Source organism: Eublepharis macularius, chromosome 12 (assembly GCF_028583425.1).
Source record: "Eublepharis macularius isolate TG4126 chromosome 12, MPM_Emac_v1.0, whole genome shotgun sequence".
NCBI classification, from domain to species: Eukaryota; Metazoa; Chordata; class Lepidosauria; order Squamata; family Eublepharidae; genus Eublepharis; species Eublepharis macularius.
In genome coordinates, this window is record NC_072801.1 from 9,313,406 (window position 1) to 9,333,419 (window position 20,014).

The 20,014-nt window shown below is 47.1% G+C and overlaps 1 protein-coding gene across 2 annotated transcripts in view; it reads right to left on the reverse strand.

Annotated features, from left to right (window-relative positions):
• WDR90 (WD repeat domain 90) overlaps nt 1-20,014 on the reverse strand; it is an 83,055-nt gene that overhangs the window by 39,145 nt on the left and 23,896 nt on the right. The window contains exons 23-40 of one of the 2 annotated variants that reach the window (XM_054993447.1): nt 19,319-19,480; nt 18,470-18,598; nt 17,316-17,449; nt 17,144-17,187; nt 16,452-16,583; nt 15,860-16,042; nt 15,306-15,409; nt 14,405-14,507; nt 13,781-13,902; nt 13,161-13,320; nt 12,170-12,360; nt 11,876-12,044; nt 11,307-11,418; nt 10,195-10,366; nt 9,667-9,789; nt 8,404-8,584; nt 3,530-3,660; nt 3,189-3,332 (exon numbers count right to left, since the gene is read on the reverse strand). In XM_054993447.1, coding sequence (XP_054849422.1) covers nt 3,189-3,332; nt 3,530-3,660; nt 8,404-8,584; nt 9,667-9,789; nt 10,195-10,366; nt 11,307-11,418; nt 11,876-12,044; nt 12,170-12,360; nt 13,161-13,320; nt 13,781-13,902; nt 14,405-14,507; nt 15,306-15,409; nt 15,860-16,042; nt 16,452-16,583; nt 17,144-17,187; nt 17,316-17,449; nt 18,470-18,598; nt 19,319-19,480 — 2,496 coding nt within the window. Of the gene's footprint in view, nt 1-3,188; nt 3,333-3,463; nt 3,661-8,403; nt 8,585-9,666; nt 9,790-10,194; nt 10,367-11,306; nt 11,419-11,875; nt 12,045-12,169; nt 12,361-13,160; nt 13,321-13,780; nt 13,903-14,404; nt 14,508-15,305; nt 15,410-15,859; nt 16,043-16,451; nt 16,584-17,143; nt 17,188-17,315; nt 17,450-18,469; nt 18,599-19,318; nt 19,481-20,014 lie in introns of both variants that reach the window. The other variant, XM_054993446.1, reaches the window with a different exon arrangement.

The window sequence follows — 20,014 nt, forward strand, 5'->3', positions numbered from 1 at the left end:
TTGAAAAATTGGGATAAATTGTTTATCCAAGATGGAAACAAAGGCTTACAGTTTGGGCATATAATGTTAAAAATAGTTAAGGATGTACTGCTTAGAATAATGGAGAATATATATTTGTTTTAGATAGAGGAAGCTAATAAAAGTAAGGGAAAGGGGACAAAGGGTTGGAAAGCTGTTGGAAGTCAACAAAAAGGGGGGGGAAAGGGAGGGGGTTAGAGATGAAAAAATTGGGGAAAATTGAATGTAAATGTGGAAATAATGGATTCTAACCCAATAAAAATTTTTCAAAAAAAAAAAAGAAGAAGGCTCCAACAGATGATAAATGGCATGTCAAAGCTCCACCCATTCCAACGTTGATAGATGATCAAATACACTATGAGGTACAACAAATTCTGGACTCTAAAATCAAACGCAATCAGTTGTTTTACCTCATCAGATGGAAGGACTTTGACTCTGGGTTCGATGAGTGGGTGAATTCTGTACATGTTCATGCTCCTAGACTAACCAAAGCTTTTCATACTCGCTATCCATATAAACCTGGGGGAGATTTATTTTAAGGGGGGCAGAATGTCAGGTTCAGTGTTTATATGAGCTGCACTGTCTCCATTTTATAATGCTTCTAGTGTTTAAGTGCTTTCCCCACAGGTGCACAAGTTCCCAAGCAGACTTCTCACCGAAAGAGATTGTTTTGTCTAACAACGTTCCACCCAAGATTGGCCTTGAAGGAGTCCAGCTTCCCAAGACTGAAAGATGTTGTTTTGAGAACTGTGGGGGGAGGCTGGTTCAGCTGGGAACTGTTACTTGGTACCTCATGCTTTGCTCTTCATTGGTAACAATGCTCTTGTGCCATCCTGAGTCTCCTATTCAGGACAGTGGACTATAATGAATCATTTCTACAGTAAAGTTTCCTTATTCAAACAATGGACTCTTGTTTGCTTGTAGAGGAGAACCTGTAGGGAGGACATTATCTAGCCACAGTCTGACAGTAGATAGCCAAACTTTCCTCAGCATCCCACGCTAGACCAACACAATCAATGCCAGTGATCTTAGGAGCGGAGAGTGTCCTGAAAGAGAGACTCTCGAAAGAGTATTGCCATTCCCGCCCCCCCCCCCCCCGCCCCCGACCATCCGGCCAAGACTGGTGAAGGTCCAAGAAACCTGGGGGGAGGCGGGCAGTTCTTTCAAGGCGACCGTTCCACCTTCTCTCACCCAGGTCTCAATCATGCACGCCAGGTCCACTCCCTCCGCTGCAATAAAATCCTGCAACGTTTTCGTCTTATTGTTGATGGACCTGGCATTGCACAACACCAGTGCCAGAGGGAGGCTATATCTCCTAGCCCCAGTACCAGCATGCCTTGGGATGGGACGCAGGCTGGAAGGACACCAAGCCCTATCACGTTTCCGTGGCCTTCCCTTCCAGCCCTGCATCCCACCACCATACCTCCCTTGACCCTGGAGTACTGGGATCCCCAGCCCCACCCTGGTCTCCCCCCTCATATCCACCGCCCTCCGCAATCCCCACCCCACAAATTAACATACAACAATGACAACACCAGATCAGAGCAGCTACCCACAATTCAACCATCATTGCCCCCACCCCCCAATTACACACAAAATAATTACAAACACAATCAGGTGGAATAAATGCAAAAATATAGCATCTGATCCAATCCGGTTCAGCTTCCATTCCTTTCCACCCTGAAAGCACAACCCTACTGGTTGGTGGGCAAAGACAACATCGCCCCCCTGGGCGAAGCCCCCCTGGGCTTCAGTTTCCACGGCCTTTGCAACGTGCCCTCTCCACTCTCCTCCCACATATGTGCATTCAGCCAGTAGTTGGTTCCAGCCGTCTCCCAGGGACCCTCTTCCAGTTTCTCAGCACCCCAGCACCCCTCCCCCACTTCTAACCAGCTAGCTTCAAAGTTTCCCGATGTTAAAATGGCCAAGCAGACAGGCGGCCAGAGCAGACCTCACCGCCAGCTAGGCAGTTCAATGTCCTACCCAGCAGGGGTTTACATTGAAGCTTAATTCCACAGGGCATTGGGTGAGGCTCTAGCCACACACCATCATCCCACAATTCAACAAGGCTCCAAGCACGCTGAGTACAACGGACACTGGGCTCAGCAGGTCACATAGCAGCAAGGCAGCCCCTGGGAGCAGTTCACAATGAGGCGGCAAGCAGCGGGGCTCAGCCAGCACCAATTTCTACAAAGCTGGGTTCAGCGAAACACTGGATTCAGTGAGATAACGTAGCAGTGAGATGACGGGCAGCCCCCCCCCCCCCCCGGCAGCAGCTCAGCAGCAGCAGGCTACTGGGACAACTCAACACTGGGCAGCCAGGCTCAGCTCAGCTCAGCTGAAAAATGGTGGGGTGGCAAGATGGTGGATCCACACAGCAGGGAGGCTAGAGTCAGCCCGACACAGCTCATCTCAGCTCGACAATGCGACAGGCAGCGAGGTAACTCCACTGGTAGCTCAGACACAATGTGCGGCCAATCCAGGCGGGCCCTCACGCTGTAGCCACAACCCTGCTCTCGCCACTTCCTCCGGGTCTCCACTTATCCCATGGATCGAAACAGCTGCTCCCTCTGCAGTACAACACAATTCAACGCCCGCCGCTCACTCGGTGCTGTAGGTCCTTTCCTGCAGGTCAATTTCGCTTCTCTCTCTCTCTCTCGTCCCTGCATGTCAATTTCTTTTATCTCTCTCTCGTCTAGTTCTCCACTCTGGTTCTTCACTTCCCCGGCTGATCCACACCTCCTCCCCGGCTGTGTCGGGTGGGACCGGCGTATCAGATATTCAGCGGAGCAACAATAGCAAAGCTGGTGCTAGACCTCAATATATTTAGTTATCAGTAGAAGTTAGCTTAAAATATTATAAAATATTATGGGTTTGAATTGCCAAAAACGACAGGAAACAATTTTAAACCCTTAAAACCGGATTATCTGCTGAACTTGACACAGTTCAAGAGATAGTCCCAGACTACAAGATTGCTGCATCTTCTCCCATGTCCTGCTAATAAAGGCCAAGAAAACAAAGAGGATGCTGAGCCTGCTCTGCTTACCCTTTTGGAGATTGGACAGCAAATAAATCATGAAATGACACCCCCTCCTTGTTCCCCAGCCAAAAAGTGTCACTGACAGTTCTGATTGCAAAGGGCAGATTGGAAGCCCGAGAGAGAGTCTCACCTCGGGACCTGCCGGAGCTGGAAAACTCAGCCAATCCAGGAGTTCACATTTGTCCTTCATCCAGTCTGAGACCCAGATGCTCACACGTCGGTCAGCACTCACGGCCAACCAGAGATCGCTGCCTTCAACCCCAAGTTCAGCATCCTGGAGAGAAACACCAAACCAGAATGCCCCCAGCGCTCCAGACAAAAGCGTCCTCCCATGTTCCAAAGGAAGCGGTCGATTAAATTTTATTCCCTGGCTGTGGGCCACCAATCAACACTGTATGCCTTTACCCAGCCGTGGACCGATGGGGAAAAGCTGCCACATGAGCCCTCATGCCAGGCAGGGTGCCGCTTCACCTGCTTCTTCGTGCCGTCGAGAACGTTGATGGGGGATGAGCGATGCTCACTCAGAACTCGGACAGTCATTCCTGTTCGTGGGCTGCTGACGGCCACCAGCCCATCCTTGTCACCAGACAAGATGATTTCTCCTAGAGACAGAAGATACAGTGAAGAGCCTCACTGAAGACAGGCAGCCCAGCTCACCAAGGAATCTTCAGGAATGCCAACGAGGTCACAAAAGGAACTATGTTGGCAGGACACCCTTAATATACTGCCCTTGGCTGAAAGCCCATTGACTGAAGTACCTCATAAGAAGACTCCTTTTCATCATTCAAAATTGCTTTCAGACACAATTAGGTCACGCAGAGGCCATTTTGCCACAACAGCTTGCTCTCAGGCAACTATAGTTTCAAGACACGTTTCCTTGGTTAGCTCTAGATTTTACTATGCCAAAGAATACTATTTTTAATACTATTTTAGCCTGAAAACAGCTCTTTCAAGCTGCCAGTAACCAGTGTTTATGGCATATGCTGAGTTGGATTTTTAAAAAATGCTGGATTTTATTTAATGCTTTTTAATGCTTTGTTTTTACTTTTTATTATTTTATAAGTTGCCTCAGGCAAGTTTCTGAAGCAGCAGCATAAAAAATTAAAGCCATTTTGACTTCAGTGGTCCAGAATCTCATCTCAGTACAGCCCCCTGCAGCCAGTTTGGTGTAGTGGTTAAACCCGCGGGACTCTAATCTGGAGAGCCGGGTTTGATTCCCCACTCCTCCACTTGAAGCCGGCTGGGTGACCTTGGGCTAGTCACTGCTCTCTGGAGCTCTCTCAGCCCCACCCACCTCACAGGGTGATTATTGTTGTGGGGATAATAATGGCATACTTTGTAAACCACTCTGAGTGGGCATTAAGTTGTTCTGAAGGGTGGTATATAAATCGAATGTTGTTGTTGTTATTGTTATTATTATGATCATCATCATCTAGATCAACAGGGTACAACTGGGCCACGGTGTGAACATGAGAAATACCAAATAACACCATGGACTATGGACTAAATTAAACACAATACAAAGTTTACTTGTAACAGCGCTTAACTGTCTGATACAAAATGTACAGGCAGGCATATAACCACAAACCAAACTAATACACAATATATAGAAAATATTCTCTTCACAATATCAGTCTTCAATCTTCAATCCTTCTGTTGATGAAAGCATGACCTATGCACATCTGCTTTTACCATGTATTTGAAAGCCTTCCTCAGAGTTGTGTTTCACCAGTTGCTGTGTAGCAAATAACATAATCTAAAAGAATAATCTTTGCATAAGGTGTATGTTTTATACTCATATATAAACAGTATAAAACTTATACTCTTTATGGTCTTAATAAGGCAGATTATACACCTTTCATTTAAAGGCTCCTGTGGCTTTAAGCAACAGGTGTAATGGATTTGACCATGACAATAGGAGTAAAGATATGCAGATTTCTGGTGCTACTGACCCAGGAGAGGCTAAACAGCTGATTTTTGGTGTTACTCATGAAAGGAGAGGAGAGGCTAAACAGCTCTAACACAATTCACAAGCAGGCTTAGAAGTTGTAGGTTTGCTATGTGCAGGGTGAGTTCATTTTAAAAGCAAATATGATTTTTGTATAAATGTATGTAAAGATTATTCCTCTAGATTATCATCTTTGTGATGAACCACACTCCAAAACATTGGAAACCAAGCCTCAGAATACAGTATCAAATGAAGAGCATTGTCAGACATACAGGTTGAACTTCAGGAAAGCAAATTTTAACAAAATGAAAGCTATGCTGGGCAGAATCCCGTGGTCAGAAATACTTGAGAAAGGAGTTCAAGAGGAGTGGGAGTTTCTTAAAAGCAAAATATTGAAAACAGCAAAAAAGGGTTCTTTGCTTATGTTCAAAGTAAGAAAAAGAGCAAGGCCATGATGGGCCCATTGCAGGAAGAGGGAAGTGAAATCGCAACAGGTGATGAAGAGAGGGCAGAACTGCTCAATTCCTACTTTTCCTCAGTCTTCTCCTGCGAGGGAAATGATGCTCAACATGGCAATAACCGAACACATGATGGGGGAAGGGAGTTACAGCCTAGGATCAGCACAGAGGTAGTACGTAAACACCTAGTTTCTTTAAATGGAACTAAGTCCTCAGGGCAAGATGAATTGCACCCAAGGGTACTAAAAGAACTCGCAGATGAGCCTCTGTCCATTATTTTTGAGAATTCTTGGAGATCAGGAGAAATGCCAGAAGACTGGAGGCGGCAAATGTTGTCCCCATCTTCAAGAACGGGAAAAAGGAGGATCCAGGTAACTACCGACCCTTCAGCTTCACATCTATACCTAGAAAAGTCTTAGAACAAATCAAACAGTCAATCCTTGAGCATTTAGAAAGGATGGCTGTGATTACAAAGAGCCAGCATGGGTTTCTCAAGAACAAGTCATGCCACACTAACCTCTTTTTTTGAGAAAATTACTACCTTGCTGGATCAGGGGAATGCTGTAGACATAGTTTATCTCTATTTCAGTAAGGTTTTTGAAAAGGTTCCACATAATATCCTTGTCGACAAGTTGGTAAAATGTGGTTTGGATCCTACTACCATTAGGTGGATCTGTAACTGGTTGACAGATTGCACCCAAAGAGTGCTTATTAATGGTTCCTCATCCTCTTGGAGAAGAGTGACAAGTGGAGTTCCTCAGGGATCAGTCCTGGGATCTGTTCTGTTCAACATTTTTATAAATGATTTGGATGAAGGAACAGAGGGAATGCTTATTAAATTTGCAGATGATAATAAGTTGGGAGGGGTGGCAACTATGGTCAAAGACAGAGTAAGGATACAGGATGATCTTGACAGGCTGGAAAACTGGGCTAAAACAAATAAAATGAATTTCAACAGAGATAAATTCAAAGTTCTGCATTTAGGGAGGAAAAAACAAATGCATGATAGGATGAGGGAGACTTGTCCTGGCAGTAGTATGTGTGAAAAAGATCTCGGGGTCTTAGTAGACCATACCCTGAACATGAGTCAGCAGTGCGATATGGTAGCTAAAAAGGCAAATGCAATTTTGGGCGGTATCGACAGAAGCATAGTGTCCAGATCACGAGAAGTGATGGTATCTGCTCTGCTCTGGTTAGACCTCACCTAGAGTATTGTGTTGTTTTGGGCACCACAACTTAAGAAGGATATAGACAAGCTGGAACGTGTCCAGAGGAGGGCAATGAAGATGGTGAGGGGTCTGGAGACCAAGTCCTATGCAGAAAGGTTGAAGGAGCTTGGAATGTTTAGCCTGGAGACAACTGAGAGGTGATATAACTATCTTCAAGAACTTGAAGGGCTGTCATATAGAGGATGGTGCGGAGTTGTTTTCTGCTGCCCCAGAAGGTCGGACTAGAACCTACAGCTTGAAATTAAATCAAAAGAGCTTTCAGCTAAACATTAGGAAGAACTTCCTGACAGAGCGGTCCCTCAGTGTAACAGGCTTCCTCTGGAGGTGGTGGGCTCTCTTTCTTTGGAGGTTTTTCAGCAGAGGCTAGATGGCCATCGGACAGCAATGTTGATTCTGTGAACCTGGGCAGATCCTGAGAGGGAGGGGCAGGAAGGGTTACATCAGGGCTTAGTTCTTGTGGCCCCTTCTTACATGCCCAGGGTAAGGCCAATCACAACCAGGTAGCAAATTTCCCCAGGCCAGTTTGACTAGGGATCCTGGAGGTGTTTTGCCATCTTCTGGGCATGCAGCAGGGGTCACTGGGGGTATGGGGAGAGGAGATAGTTGTGAATTTCCTGAATTGTGCAGAGGGTCGGACTAGATGACCCTGGAGGTCCCTTCCAGCTCTGTGATTCTATTCTATGATTCTAAGTTTTGGGCCTTGGCAGATGCCAACCTCAGGCTATGTTGGTGCCAGCCCTAAGTGAAGGCAAGAATTTCTCTGTTCCCTTTCAGATCGCATAACACCATCCATTCCCCCTCTGACCCCTGTACTGTCACTTCCCTGATTACTGAGCAAACGGGCAAAGTTAAACCTGGGAAACCAGTCCAGACAGTCGGGATAGATGCCAAGGGAGGAGAGTTCCATTCTCCTGGCCACCTGCTTCTTTTAATAAGTTTATAACTGATAAAATCTTTGTGGCTGGGGAGCTGTGGGTGGGGACAGAGAGACGTGCAGGGATTTAGAAATGCAGGGAGACGGATTATCTGGTTAACCCTTTTAATGCATCTGAATTGCTGACTGAGTATGAAGCAAATGATTATTTTCTTGAATGACCGGGTTTATTCAGGGAATTATGCTGTGGCTCCTCCTTTCCTTCCACGTCTGGGTGATGGAAGCAAAACAGCCGCAGCAGAGAAGGGAACTAATAGCAGGACCAGCGGCAGTGGGAGTGGACGGGAATCGACTATTCTTACAGTGAATTCAAGTAATGCTTCCCCCCTCCCTGAAAACTTTCCAAGTAAAGCAGGCAAATGTCCAGTGTAACCCTGGGGGTCTGTGCTGGCCAGAGTGCTCAGACAAGACATGGGAAACACTTGTTTGTGTTGTAGGTTTGGAGATGCTAAGAAAGAGTGGGAGAAGATTCCTGGCTTTTTAAACCTTATCTCAACTTCAGCTGGGCAGGTGTGTGCTGCTGAGTAGTCTTGTGGCCAAAGGGCCAGGGATGCTTCCTCCTGGCAAGTGGATTTCTGGAAGTGGCATATGAAAAACAAGTGTGGGTTTGTATTCTGGGGTGGTAAAGGTCTTTTGATTTTGGGGAGGAGGTACGGCAGAAGGAAAGAGGATCTCGGTTCAAACTGACCTCACACCTCCCAAGCGAAACAATTACAGCTGAGCTCTGCTTCTCAAGGCACAACTCAACATGAACAATGAAGACTTCAGGCTCTTACCATCTGCAGAGTAGCTGAGGGCTGTCACAGCGGCAGAGTGGGGGTGCATCTTCAGTTCCATCTCTGTCCGGGAAATGCTAAACACCCGGAGCGTGCCATCACTGTACCCTGCCACAACATGCTGGCCTTTGGGTCCACTGAGGGAGCCAGGCACTGGGCTCCAGGCCAGGCACAAGCAACTCTGGGAGGGATGGGACAAGAAACATGTCGGTAAGACCAAGGAACAACATCTGGAAGTGGGGGCGGAGGGCACTATTGCCAATTTTTCCTCTTTTTTTAAAAAACATTTTTATTGGATAGGTTGAAAAACATAATCACTTCAATATCTCTTTCTCCTACAAAATACATATTTCATCCCAACCCACCTTTCCCCTCCCCTCCCTTCTGACCTCCAACAGCACTTATACCCTTTAGTTCACATAGTATTCCCTCTAGTTCTATTATTTCTCATACTCTTCTAAGGTAAAGTTACAGTCAATATAAAATTCAACAAATTACATAATGCTCGTCAAAAGTTGTCCATGGACCACAGTTGGTCCTTTACATCCTAATTCTTTTCCAAATAATCTTTAAATTTTTTCCAGTCCATCAAAAAATCATTTAAACTTTGTTCTTTTAGCTTTCTAGTTTTTCCTCTTTCTTGACCTCTTCAGCTCTGAGAAGGGAGTGTGCAAGAATAGACAAATGCCCCAGGCTGTATTGTGACATCCAAGTGCCTCGATGGAAAAGTATGGACTAATGCACTGTGGTAGTTGGTGGGGATAGTAAGAAAGGGATGTCATGTGAGAACAGAGCATGTTTTGTGTGCATGTCAAGGCATTCCCCGTGCCATGCAACTCTTCAATCAGGCCAGGCCACCACTTCTAGCCGAAGAGAGATGGAGGTTCAGTGGGCTAGCAGCTGATTTACCAGCGACTCGCTGTGGCCTTCACATGGAGGGGTCAGTAAATTCCTCCTGCTCTTTGCTTTTCCATTGACTTCCCTCGACTTACTGCAGAGTTGTAAAGAGACTCCTCTACATTTTCAACAGCTATGCCAGAACCACACCCACTTCCTTTCCCCCTTCTCAACCATCCCATCACCTCGACCACAAGGCCACCACCTTCCCTGTCTCCCTGGACACACCGCTGGGCCAAGATCTGCTCCCCCGTGCCACATGGCTTTGGCCAGGAGACTGCCTAACAAAAAATCTCTCGGCTCTAGCAAATTCCAGGAAAATCATCTCTCAGATACAGAAGAAGCTGAGCACTGCTCAGTGCTTACCTGGTTGAGCACTTGAAATTGCACCACCAGCTCCATGCTGGCCAGCGACCAGACCCTCACGCTGCCGTCCTCCCCACACGTAGCGCAGTGTGACTCGTCAGGGCTGAAGGCCACCTCGCTCACCTGCAGAGACAAAGAGGGAGGGCTGATGGGGAAACAAGAGCAGAGAGCTTCAAACCAAGGGTCGGGACCCTCAGGTGGGCTGTGGAGGTCCACCTACTGGGTCAAGACTGGTTTTAGAAGGACCTGTTGCTAGCGTGCATGCACTAGCAGCAGGGACCCACACACATACACCAGCCCCTGCTGCTTTGCTAATAGGAGAAGGGAGCAAGGCAACTCTGGAGAAGTGAGAATGCCTTTTTTTAAGCACAGGCAAGTTCAGAGATTCAAGCTCCTTCTCTTTTTGCCATGCCACTTCCAGTCACATGTTCAGTTGCTCCTGCTGGGGAATAAAGCAGGCCGCTGCCCTAGAAACTGGTCCACCTGCCTTTAACTTCTACCACCAAGAAACTCTTGCGCGTCCCACACCTTATTCTTGTGCCCGCTGATCAGTCGGATGCTGGTGTTCTCCATCCAGTTGATGTACCACAACGTCCCTGCAGTGGTGCCCACAATTCCCATGTCCATACAATCATCAAAAGTGGCACTGACAACGGTACCATCCAAGGTCATCTCCTGCTCCAAGAGCACTGAGCTAGAGCTACAGCCCAGAAAGGAAAGAATGCGTTAATCTTTGCCTTGGCTGCAAAATGCCTATGAGCACAGCCACATGCCTCTCACTTAAGAGGTCCGATGCTCTCTTTCAGCATTTCCCCAATATGTGCAGTCCGCAGACACAGGAGGAGGTCAGCTGACTGCAGAACTAATGGGACTGACTGGCGCAGGGCTCCCCTCCCCAGCTGGAATGACTGGAAGAACCATCAAGACTGTGTGCTGGCTCGCGTGCCACGCCTCTGTAAATTTGGTGGACAGTCATGGAGACAAACAGGTTAACCGTGAATAGAAAGGGAATTTGTCACTGAGAAAGGTGTTTCATTCAGTCAGGTTCATTGGTTTAAAGCCAAAAGGTGGTCACATCTTGCTATATGCCCAGCATCATGCAAAATAGACAAGGGCCAAATATTACGAAACAAAATGCATTGTGCAGATTAAAATATGTTTATATATGATCCACAGGCACTGGCTACGCTACAAGGCCCCATGAACTGGAAACATCAGATGAACTTACAAGCTACCAAAGCAAATGAAGATACGCAGTAGGCGATACACTTATTCAACGGGCAGAATAAAACCCAAATCTTGTTTATTTCTCTCTGTCAGGAGCAACTATCAAGAATATTTTCCAAAACTAACTCTGGGACCATGCAATGTATGATATCTTCAACTTTTCCTTGACTAGAGAAAAAGACACCTCGTAATTTAAATGGGCCATTACTTTTACTTTTGTTGTTGAGCATAGGTGGTTTCAGGTGGTTTCATTTCTGAAGGCAAAGGGGAAGGTTTGCCAATTACATTAACCTTTTCTTCTGTCCTCTTCTAAAAACTCAAGATGCTGTATATCTTTGTCGCCTACACCATGTGCATAGGCTTTGGATATCTGCAGAAACTGTTGCATAAACCCACATTGCACAATATACTACCTGGCACTGGAGCCTCGGACTCGCAACTCATGAACTGCCACAACTGACCACAGACGGATTCGCTTGGTGTTGCTGCCGCTGACCAGCCTGTCTCCATGACACTGCAGGATGCCTAGATGACAGCAAAGGATTTCTTCTCATTAACCCCTAGTCTTCCTCACTGTAGATATTGGAGCAATGTGGAGATGGGGGGGGGGGGAGTAAGGTTTTGTACTGAAGGCAGCCCTTGGCTATTCAGAGGTCTCCAGAAGCAGGATACCAGGGCTGTGAGCTGAAGATCTCTCTCTGCCCCCATGGTTCTCCAAACTCTGAAAAACCAAACAGTTGCTTGCCTTACCGGCTGCTGGAGCAGCAGCCACAAGAGACATGCCACCTGGTCCATTTGAACAGGTACTGAAAGCCCAACTATACACCACTGAACATTGATGGCATGTCTCCGGGTCAGAAAATCACAAAGATTCAAACTCCTAGCATCTGTGAACCTACAAAGCTGGACTCAAGACCTGGGTGTGAGACTTGGGTGTGTCTCCTCTTTAGCACACAAGCCCAGAAGGGCCATGAGCACTCACCAATCTCCCCTCCATCAGCCTCCCAAGTCATGAAGCAGCGACTGGTCTCTGTGTCCCAGGCACAGATCTGCCCAGTGCTGGTCCCAGTGTACAAAAGACAGCTGGCGCCGTAACAGAGTGACGTCAGCTCCACCGGCCCGATCGCATCAGGGGCAGGGACCCTGTGAACCTGATACCAGGAGGAAAGGTCTATTAGCGGGCACTTCCGCCACATGCGGCATCAATCCCCATTTCTTCCGCTGAGACTGGAAACCCAGGGTTTCAACTCTACTGCATAAGGCATCAAAGATGTACCTTCAGACTGATGTCTGTTCCCTGCAGCTCTGTAAGCCAGAAAGTCACAGTTCCTCTCCCCACACAGGCCAGGTGCCCCACCTGGAGTGGGCTAAAGGCCACTTCGTGGACAGGGTCAGAGAAACGGGTGGACGACATCAGCTCATATGTGTGAGTGTTCCAGAGGGCAATGACCCGATCAACATAGTCTCCTGGCCAACAACAATTGGGAACAACTTCTTAAAAGCATCCAGAAGGATTCTGAAGACTTACAACCCACTTTCCACCAACCACCTCAAAGCGGTTTTAATAAAAGGCATGAAATCATAAAATCAAGGCACTGCTAAAACAAAATGGAAAGCAACCCCTCCCCACCAATCAAGTAAAAATAAATCATGCTGCCTATGAAGAGAGTGTGCCAGTACGCTCTGTACCGGGGTGGGTGGGTCCCCAGCGCTGGACCAATTGCAATCTCTATATTTTATTTTTCAAAATAGATATCCCCCCTTTCTACCCTTATGAGGGCCCCCAAGGAGGCTAATTAAAAAACACACAATAAAGTCACATTTTTAAAGCATTAAAGCCAGTAAAAAAAAACCTAATTAAAACAATGAAAAATAGAGCTCAAATACATATGCAGACAACAACAAAAAAAAACAATGAAAACATTGGTCCTAGCGCTAGGCCAATTGCAGTCAATGCTGACCCTCCAAATCCCAGAAGGCAGCAGGGCCTGATCTGTCAAGCCTAAACAGCACGGGGCACAGGGGGCAGGAGGTTCACAGAGGGAGAAGGAGCCTCTGAAGCCCCCAAGCCAAGGTCAGGTCCCAGTGCGGCTGTGGCAACTTGGTGCAAACTAAATCATCAGTCATGCACAGGGCCAGTATTTCTGTCAATGTGATCCATGAGCTTGTTTTATTCCAGCCTCAAGGAGTTTTGTTCTTCCACAGGAGAAAAAACCCAAGAGGGTTCGACTTTTGGCAGCCCGCTTATCGCTTCCAGTCAAACCCACCGAGGGTGACGAGAAGCCGGTCGTCCCGAGAGTACGCCATAGCCTGTACTTGGGTCTCGTGATGGAAAAGCACTTTCTGGCAGGTCCTAGCTTTCACGTTCCAGATGCGAATTTGGCAGCGTGAGTCTCTGTGGCCGCAGCCAGAGGCGGAAGCGACAACCTGGAGGAAGAGTTCACTGTCACTGCTCAGGGCTCACCCAGAAATCAGGAGGCAGCTCATTCATAATCGCAAACGTTGCCACTGGGGCCAGAAGACAAAAGGAAATGCCAGGGGAAAGTCTGGAGATGCAGGCCTTTCGCTTTGTTAAAGGCTCCAAGACTTGGAATACTGGAGAGGGGCTGGTGGGAGTGGTTCCCTCCAGAGCTCTCTTACATCTGAAGAAATGAGTGTGACTCACAAAAGCTCATCTATAAATACATGCTGTTGGCCTGTAAGGAGCCAGTCAGCAAAGTCATCCAGCATCTGCTATGGCAGAGTGGGGAATGTGAACTCCGACCTCCGGGATCCTCGTCTTAACATATACCACACTATAAAATATAACATGATACACCAAAACCACGAGGTAACCTAGCCGGGATCCTGTCCTCCACCAATGAAGAAGAGAAAGAGGTGTTGGAACCTGGGCATCATGGCTGACAGCTAATGTTGAAATCTCTTCAGGATGTCCGAGCCAGTGCTGCTGTGATCCTGAGTGAAGGTCTTCGACAATGACCACACAACCACAGCTGTAGGCAAAGAGACCTCATACAGAAAAACAAGAGGAGGTAATATTCAGTGTCTAAAATGGCCCGTTTACGTACTTCCTTCTCAACAGGGGCTTGCGGAAGTCATACTTTTCTTTCCCCTTATCTCACACAGCTAAAATCCCCTGGTTTGCCCCCTCCTAACAGGTAGGGAAAATCAGCTGACAGAACAGAGGAAGCCCGCCTTCCCTCTTGGGCTGCTGAACCTTCAGAATTCTGCGCAAACTAAAGCCTGCCTACTTGCCACAGGGTAAGCACAACACACAGCCACGAACTGAAGATGAACCCATTTGAATGGAGCTTCCTTCTGGGTAAGTGCGCTTACAGCCACAGCCTTACACCCACATCCAGAATATGGTCTGCAGTTTCCAGAGGGGCTGACTTTCACAGAAAGCATTTAAGAGCAAATTATCATCCAGTACCATTGAGGAATGGGAGGGTTACAAAAACATGCAGCTGCATTTTATTTATGTCATTTATTTCCTCAATACAGATGATACCTGTATCTGGATTCCAGACCATATTTCCCCGGCCATTCCCATTATAGCCAATGACAGCTTTTAGTTTCAGCCCTTCAGCATCAGCTAGAGGAAGGGAGAGCACCTGAAAAAGACCAACCAAAAATGTTTAAAGTAGGAATCATGAAGAAATTTCCAACGTGGCTCGGAGCAAGGATGGGAAGAAGGTGCTCTTGAAAGCTCTGACTTTGGGGATATGTTTATCCCTTCTCTTCCCCGCAAAGCATTTCACCAAACCCTCTACTCTCTGAGGCTAGCGAAATTACAGTCGGGCTGGGAAGGGTGTGCACAGAAAAAAAAGAGACAAAGCTGTGGGAACTTCTCTTTCTCCCTTTATAAACAAGAGACTAATAGTACTGATGTCACTTTATTGCATTTTTCCCGCAGCATATGCAATTTGTATGTGTTCATTGACTTTTACCTGGAATTTGCAAGTGTATTTATTACTAAGTATTTATGAGACCAAGATGGTTGCTTATTACTGTATATGCTTATGAATTAGTAAGATTTCTCGATGAAATTGAATAATGAGTCTGTTTACAAGTTGGGTCTGTATGATTGTTGTAATTATACTTGGATATTGGCTTGAATTGCATTAGTTAGGATGTTACAGTATAGTCCTTTGGTTAACTTCCTGTTACCATAACTCTTTTCGCTTGTTCTCTTTCGTTCAGAGATATAACAGTATCTGGCAAAACTGTCTTATGGAACTTTATTTTAAAAATGAAGCCTGGTTCTCTCCCCTTGGTTAAACAGCCCCGCCCTGTGATCTGTTCCTTGGTGGTGCCCCAGTGCAAAGCTAGAAGCACCACCTCTTGTATCTTGTATCAGCTTGGCTTCTGCCCTCCCACGATCCTTCACAGAGTGCCAGGTTAACTCTTACCTGGGAGGAGGGCACAGACGTTTTGAAACGAGGGGCGAAATGTCGGTAGCAGTCTGGGCGGGTGTGGTTTTGGGGCTCGAGTCTCTTCGTTTCCTTCTTACATTCTGACACAAAAAACCCAGACATGTCAGACATATTTATGTACAGCGCACGCGCATGCACACACCATGGACTGTCCATGAACTGTCCCTGTTGCCATAAAGGAACACAAAGTGCCACAGAACTGGGAAGTTTCAGGAGGAAATCTGGTCTACTCTACAACAGGCAGGGCAGGATCCTTCACACACCAAAGGCTTCTTTGCTTTAAAACGGTAAAGATGTCTCAGATGGCACGCTCCCCCTGCTAAAGAGCTGTTTTTGCAAGATCTTGTGAAAGCACCAACACTTTGAGGGAAACAGTCAAAAGAAGCAGGTTTGGATCGGGTCCTAACAGCTCAGCTTTCCTAGCTGCGTTTACTCAGCACAATTGCGCACAGACAGGGCCTTCCCCAAGAAACCACATCCGCTCCATTGTCTGCCTCAAGAAAGAGAAGCCCCAGAAGTTGTTGACCTACCATCTCCTGCATGACTACAGGGCCTTGAACCAGGCTGAATGACAACAGGTGTGGCAGCTGTGGGCTCCTCACTCTGCATGGCTTCCTCCACAGGAAGAAGAGAGGTGGTCTTGGTCCCATTGACAGCTGTGATATTCTTTTTCAAACATGCATCCTCCTCCTCTTCAGATTCTGAAAAAGTACCTGAAAAGGGAGAGGGAGAGAAGGGGTGGCAGCCACTGGCTAGAAATATTGATTGGCTTTGTGGAACAGCACCAGTGTCAGCAGTATCCATTTACTGGAGTTGACTGGAGTCCCCAAAGTGGCCCATGAGATCCGTAAAATACAAGCAATTCTATTTATCCATTTTTTTAAATGATCCACAGTTCTCCCGTTTCAATGGGAGATGCCCTTTCTGTTATCTGAACTCAGCCGTGGCAGTTAGAAAAAGGGCAAAGCAGGAGAACGCTGGGAGCCTTTGTTTCTCCATGCCGTAGACAACCAGGAAGGGTGCCATTGCTGACTGTATCTGGACTGGGAGGCAATGGAGGTATTGGGGGGGGGGGTGGAGACGGGGAGCTTGCAAGAGTTTACGGAGCTACACTTTACTCACTCTGATGTACCATTTGTTGGATAGAACTGAGATCCAAACATGGTGGGGAGATTGCTGTCGGCAGAGGAACCAGCTCGCGAGGAGTATCGTTGGCTTCAGGGGTCAAATCCTGCACTTCTTCAGTACTAGCTTCTGTGCTCCGCGGCATGACAAAAGACAGTCTGGATCACACTCTTGACACAGACACACACTGGTTTCAACTGCTCTGACTTGCTTAGGATAGTTCTGAAAAATTATTACACCCCGCTTCATTGTCTTTTTCCACACACGCTGTTGGCCATTTTCTCACACATTCGCACTGGATGTGTTCTAAACGTCTTGTACACTACAGGGCCCAACAGTGCAGGTGGCCGGCATGTCCAGTGCCTACACGAACGTTGCTCGGTACGGGGGTATCTCTTTCCACTCAGAGAAGCAATCAGAGGCGACTGATCTTGGCACAGGGAAATCAGCCTAGATTCCAGAGAGGAGAGACCAATCCCCCGTCCTCTTTTGGCTCTGCTGCTGCCAACAATTTGAGTCCAGCTTGTGATTAGTTGCTTCATAATAGCACATGGGGAGGAAGGAAAATCTCCCTTTAAGCACCCTGTCATTATTTGACCTGGAATTAATAGCTGTTCTGTGCCTTATGTGGAAATTGTGGAAGGAACGTGACATCTAGCCAAGCATCTAAACTACAGTGGCAAACTTACCAACTTCTGGAGAACCCGAGGCTTCAACAAGAGAGAAATGGATTCTGGAAGGGTAACAGAGCCCAGAGTTAAAATAATGGGGAGGTGAACACACACACAACTGTCAGGAGAAAGGAGACACCATTCCCGATGCAAACAAAAGGATCTGAATGAAGAAATCTTGGGCTCTTACTCATCCTCGGAGGGCTCCTCAGCAAACACACCTTGGAAGTCCCAGAGGAAGATGGCATCGCCTACACTGATGACTTGTCTTCGATCAGGGGTGAAGCCCACCTGCCGCACCAGCTCAGAATGGCCAATAAACACCTGAGAGGGAGGGAGGACAGAGCAGAAGCTGGTCTCTCCCTGTCGGCGGCAGATTCCCCCCTCTCAGGAGGAAGCTGCTCATGACGGAAGGAAATCCTAAAAGGGAGAACCTAGATAGTTCAGGTTAATTGCAATTAAATATAGCTCTCTATATTTAGTTTAGTTAAAGGCTCTCTAGGTCTGGAAGGAAGGCAGAAGACCAGCTAGACTACCTGTCATGTATGCCAGCATCCGTGCCATGGTTATGTTATGTGCCCTCACCGTGTTCTGCAGTTTATACTGAGAATGAGGCCATCTCTGCCATTGCTGTATTCTGCATCTTACACTGCATTTTATGTTAAATCTGTATCTTATGCATTTTATGAAAAGACTCCTGAGGGTGTCCAAACTACTAATATTAATTGCCAAAGGAGCTAGCAAGCTTCTCCTTATCTCTAAGAAATATGCACTTTCATTTTTGTGTGGCCTTGGCTGAGAGCTGGGTACTGAAATGTATCTGTTTCACAGGAGAGAAGATTCCACTGCGTACCTTATCTCAGACTAAACTGCTTTTTGTTCCCATGTAACTTTTAGGCTTTTGCGCCTAAATGCAAAGGGGGCTGGAGAACGTCTCTCTCTATATCAGCAGTCCTATTGTTTGACTAGTTACTTCTACCTATGAGTGAACACCTGAACTGTATGGATCTCTGAATAAAGTTTCTTCAACCAGTGCACCTGCCTGCTTGCTGTGAGGGACTTGGGGATCTTACTGCCAGGGACCGACACCCTAGGACTGACACTACCCCGCCAGTCTGAACCCAAAGACAAAGTTACACCTCCTGGTTCCTCCCAGTTTGTTATACATGTAGGAGCATCCATGCATGGGAAGTGACACGCAGAGGGGTACTCTGTCCAGCCTTCAGTGGTACAATCTAAGACAAGGCCTTCTTATTGATTATGTTGAAATGATCAACTGGCCCTAACATTGGCATGGGGGGGAATCAAGAATACAGCACAGTTTCTTCCTCTTGGGTGCAGTACCTGAAAGTTGACATCAAATCTCATCCCGTAATCCCACACTTTGATCACTCTGTCACCAGCGGTCAGGAGATAGCAGGAGTCCAGGCTCAGGGCCAATGAAGAACAAGAATGTTTGTGCACCTGGGAGACCTGCCATCAAAAAGAGCCCATGGCCAAAGTCAGACCCATCTTTTTTCACCAAAGGACCGCCCATGCCTGTTAGCCAAAGTGACTAAATGGAGCCTTCATGTTCAGAGCCAGTCTCTTTTTGTTACTGGAGGGAGCCAGAAGCAATGGCGTGGGACAGCACCTGCCTTCATGCTCCACTTGGGGACTTTCCAGGCACATCTGTTTAGCCTCTGTGGGAAACAGAACGCTGGACTTAAAAAGGCCGTTCTGGTCTAATCTTTTGTCCTCGCCATGGTTTAAAACACCAAAGATCTGGGGACTTTATTCTGGTATCATAAAATAAGGGTCAATAATGGGGGGGGGGGAATCTGCCCCCTTCCCATCCCCACAACTGCCAACTTGCAAACTATGATCAAAAATGACATTTGTGGAAACAGAACTTGCTGCCTTGCCACTGGCTTGCTCCTCCAAGGGCAGCTTCCCAGAAAATTTTTTGCTAGCCAAGGTCATAAATACACCCAAGTAGGAAGATGGAAGATAGCTTCAAAACTACCACAAAAATTTCCAAGAAGGGTACAACTAAAAGTGACAGCTGGCAATCATTTCATAAATGTTAGAACCTTGTGGCCATTAGGGGTTTTTATTACCATGGAACCCAAGCAGGAGGAGGAAAAAACCCTTCCAAGCTGCATGAAAGGCCCTCCCCTTTAATGCAGAGTAGCACCGCCGCACGCGCCTTACCGCTCTGATCAAGCGTCCGGACTTGGCATCCAGCACAAGCAGCTTGTGGGAGGAAGTGGTCACTAAAAGGTGGCCAGGAGAAGAAGGGGCAAACTGGAGCTTCACGGCCATGTCAAGAGCAGTGCTCTCCAAATCCAGAATGCTGACATCTATTCTTAGTAACTATCAAGCAGAGAGTGGGGGGAGGGGGACGGGGTTGAAGAAAGATATTAAGCTTCTAGCATTGAGAAATGATAAGGAACAAGGAACATCCAATAAACGGATAATCTTAAAGGGTTTACATGCAGTTGAGAGCATGGAAGCCACTACTGCATAATGGCTATGAGAACAAGCTGTGATGCAGCAGGCCCCCAGTTCATATCCCACCTCTGCCACAAACGCACAAGGTGGCCCTAGTCAAGTCTGTGTCTCTTGCTCAGCCTACCACATGAGATGTGGAGAGACGATATTCCCTTACCTTCCATGGCTGGTGCAAGGCTACCAGATAATGTGTGTAGAGGACTTTGAGTGCTGAAAGCAATAGTTACATGTGGAAGGTGAGCATCATCTAACCCTCAGGTGAAAACCGAAAGATCCCCATTACTTTTGATATTGGTCATGGGACTCCCCGCGTGCACATGAGCGTGCACACAGACACACACACCCCTACTGTCTCAAGTGGTACAGCCCAGACCCAAGATTCCCACTTCTGGTAAG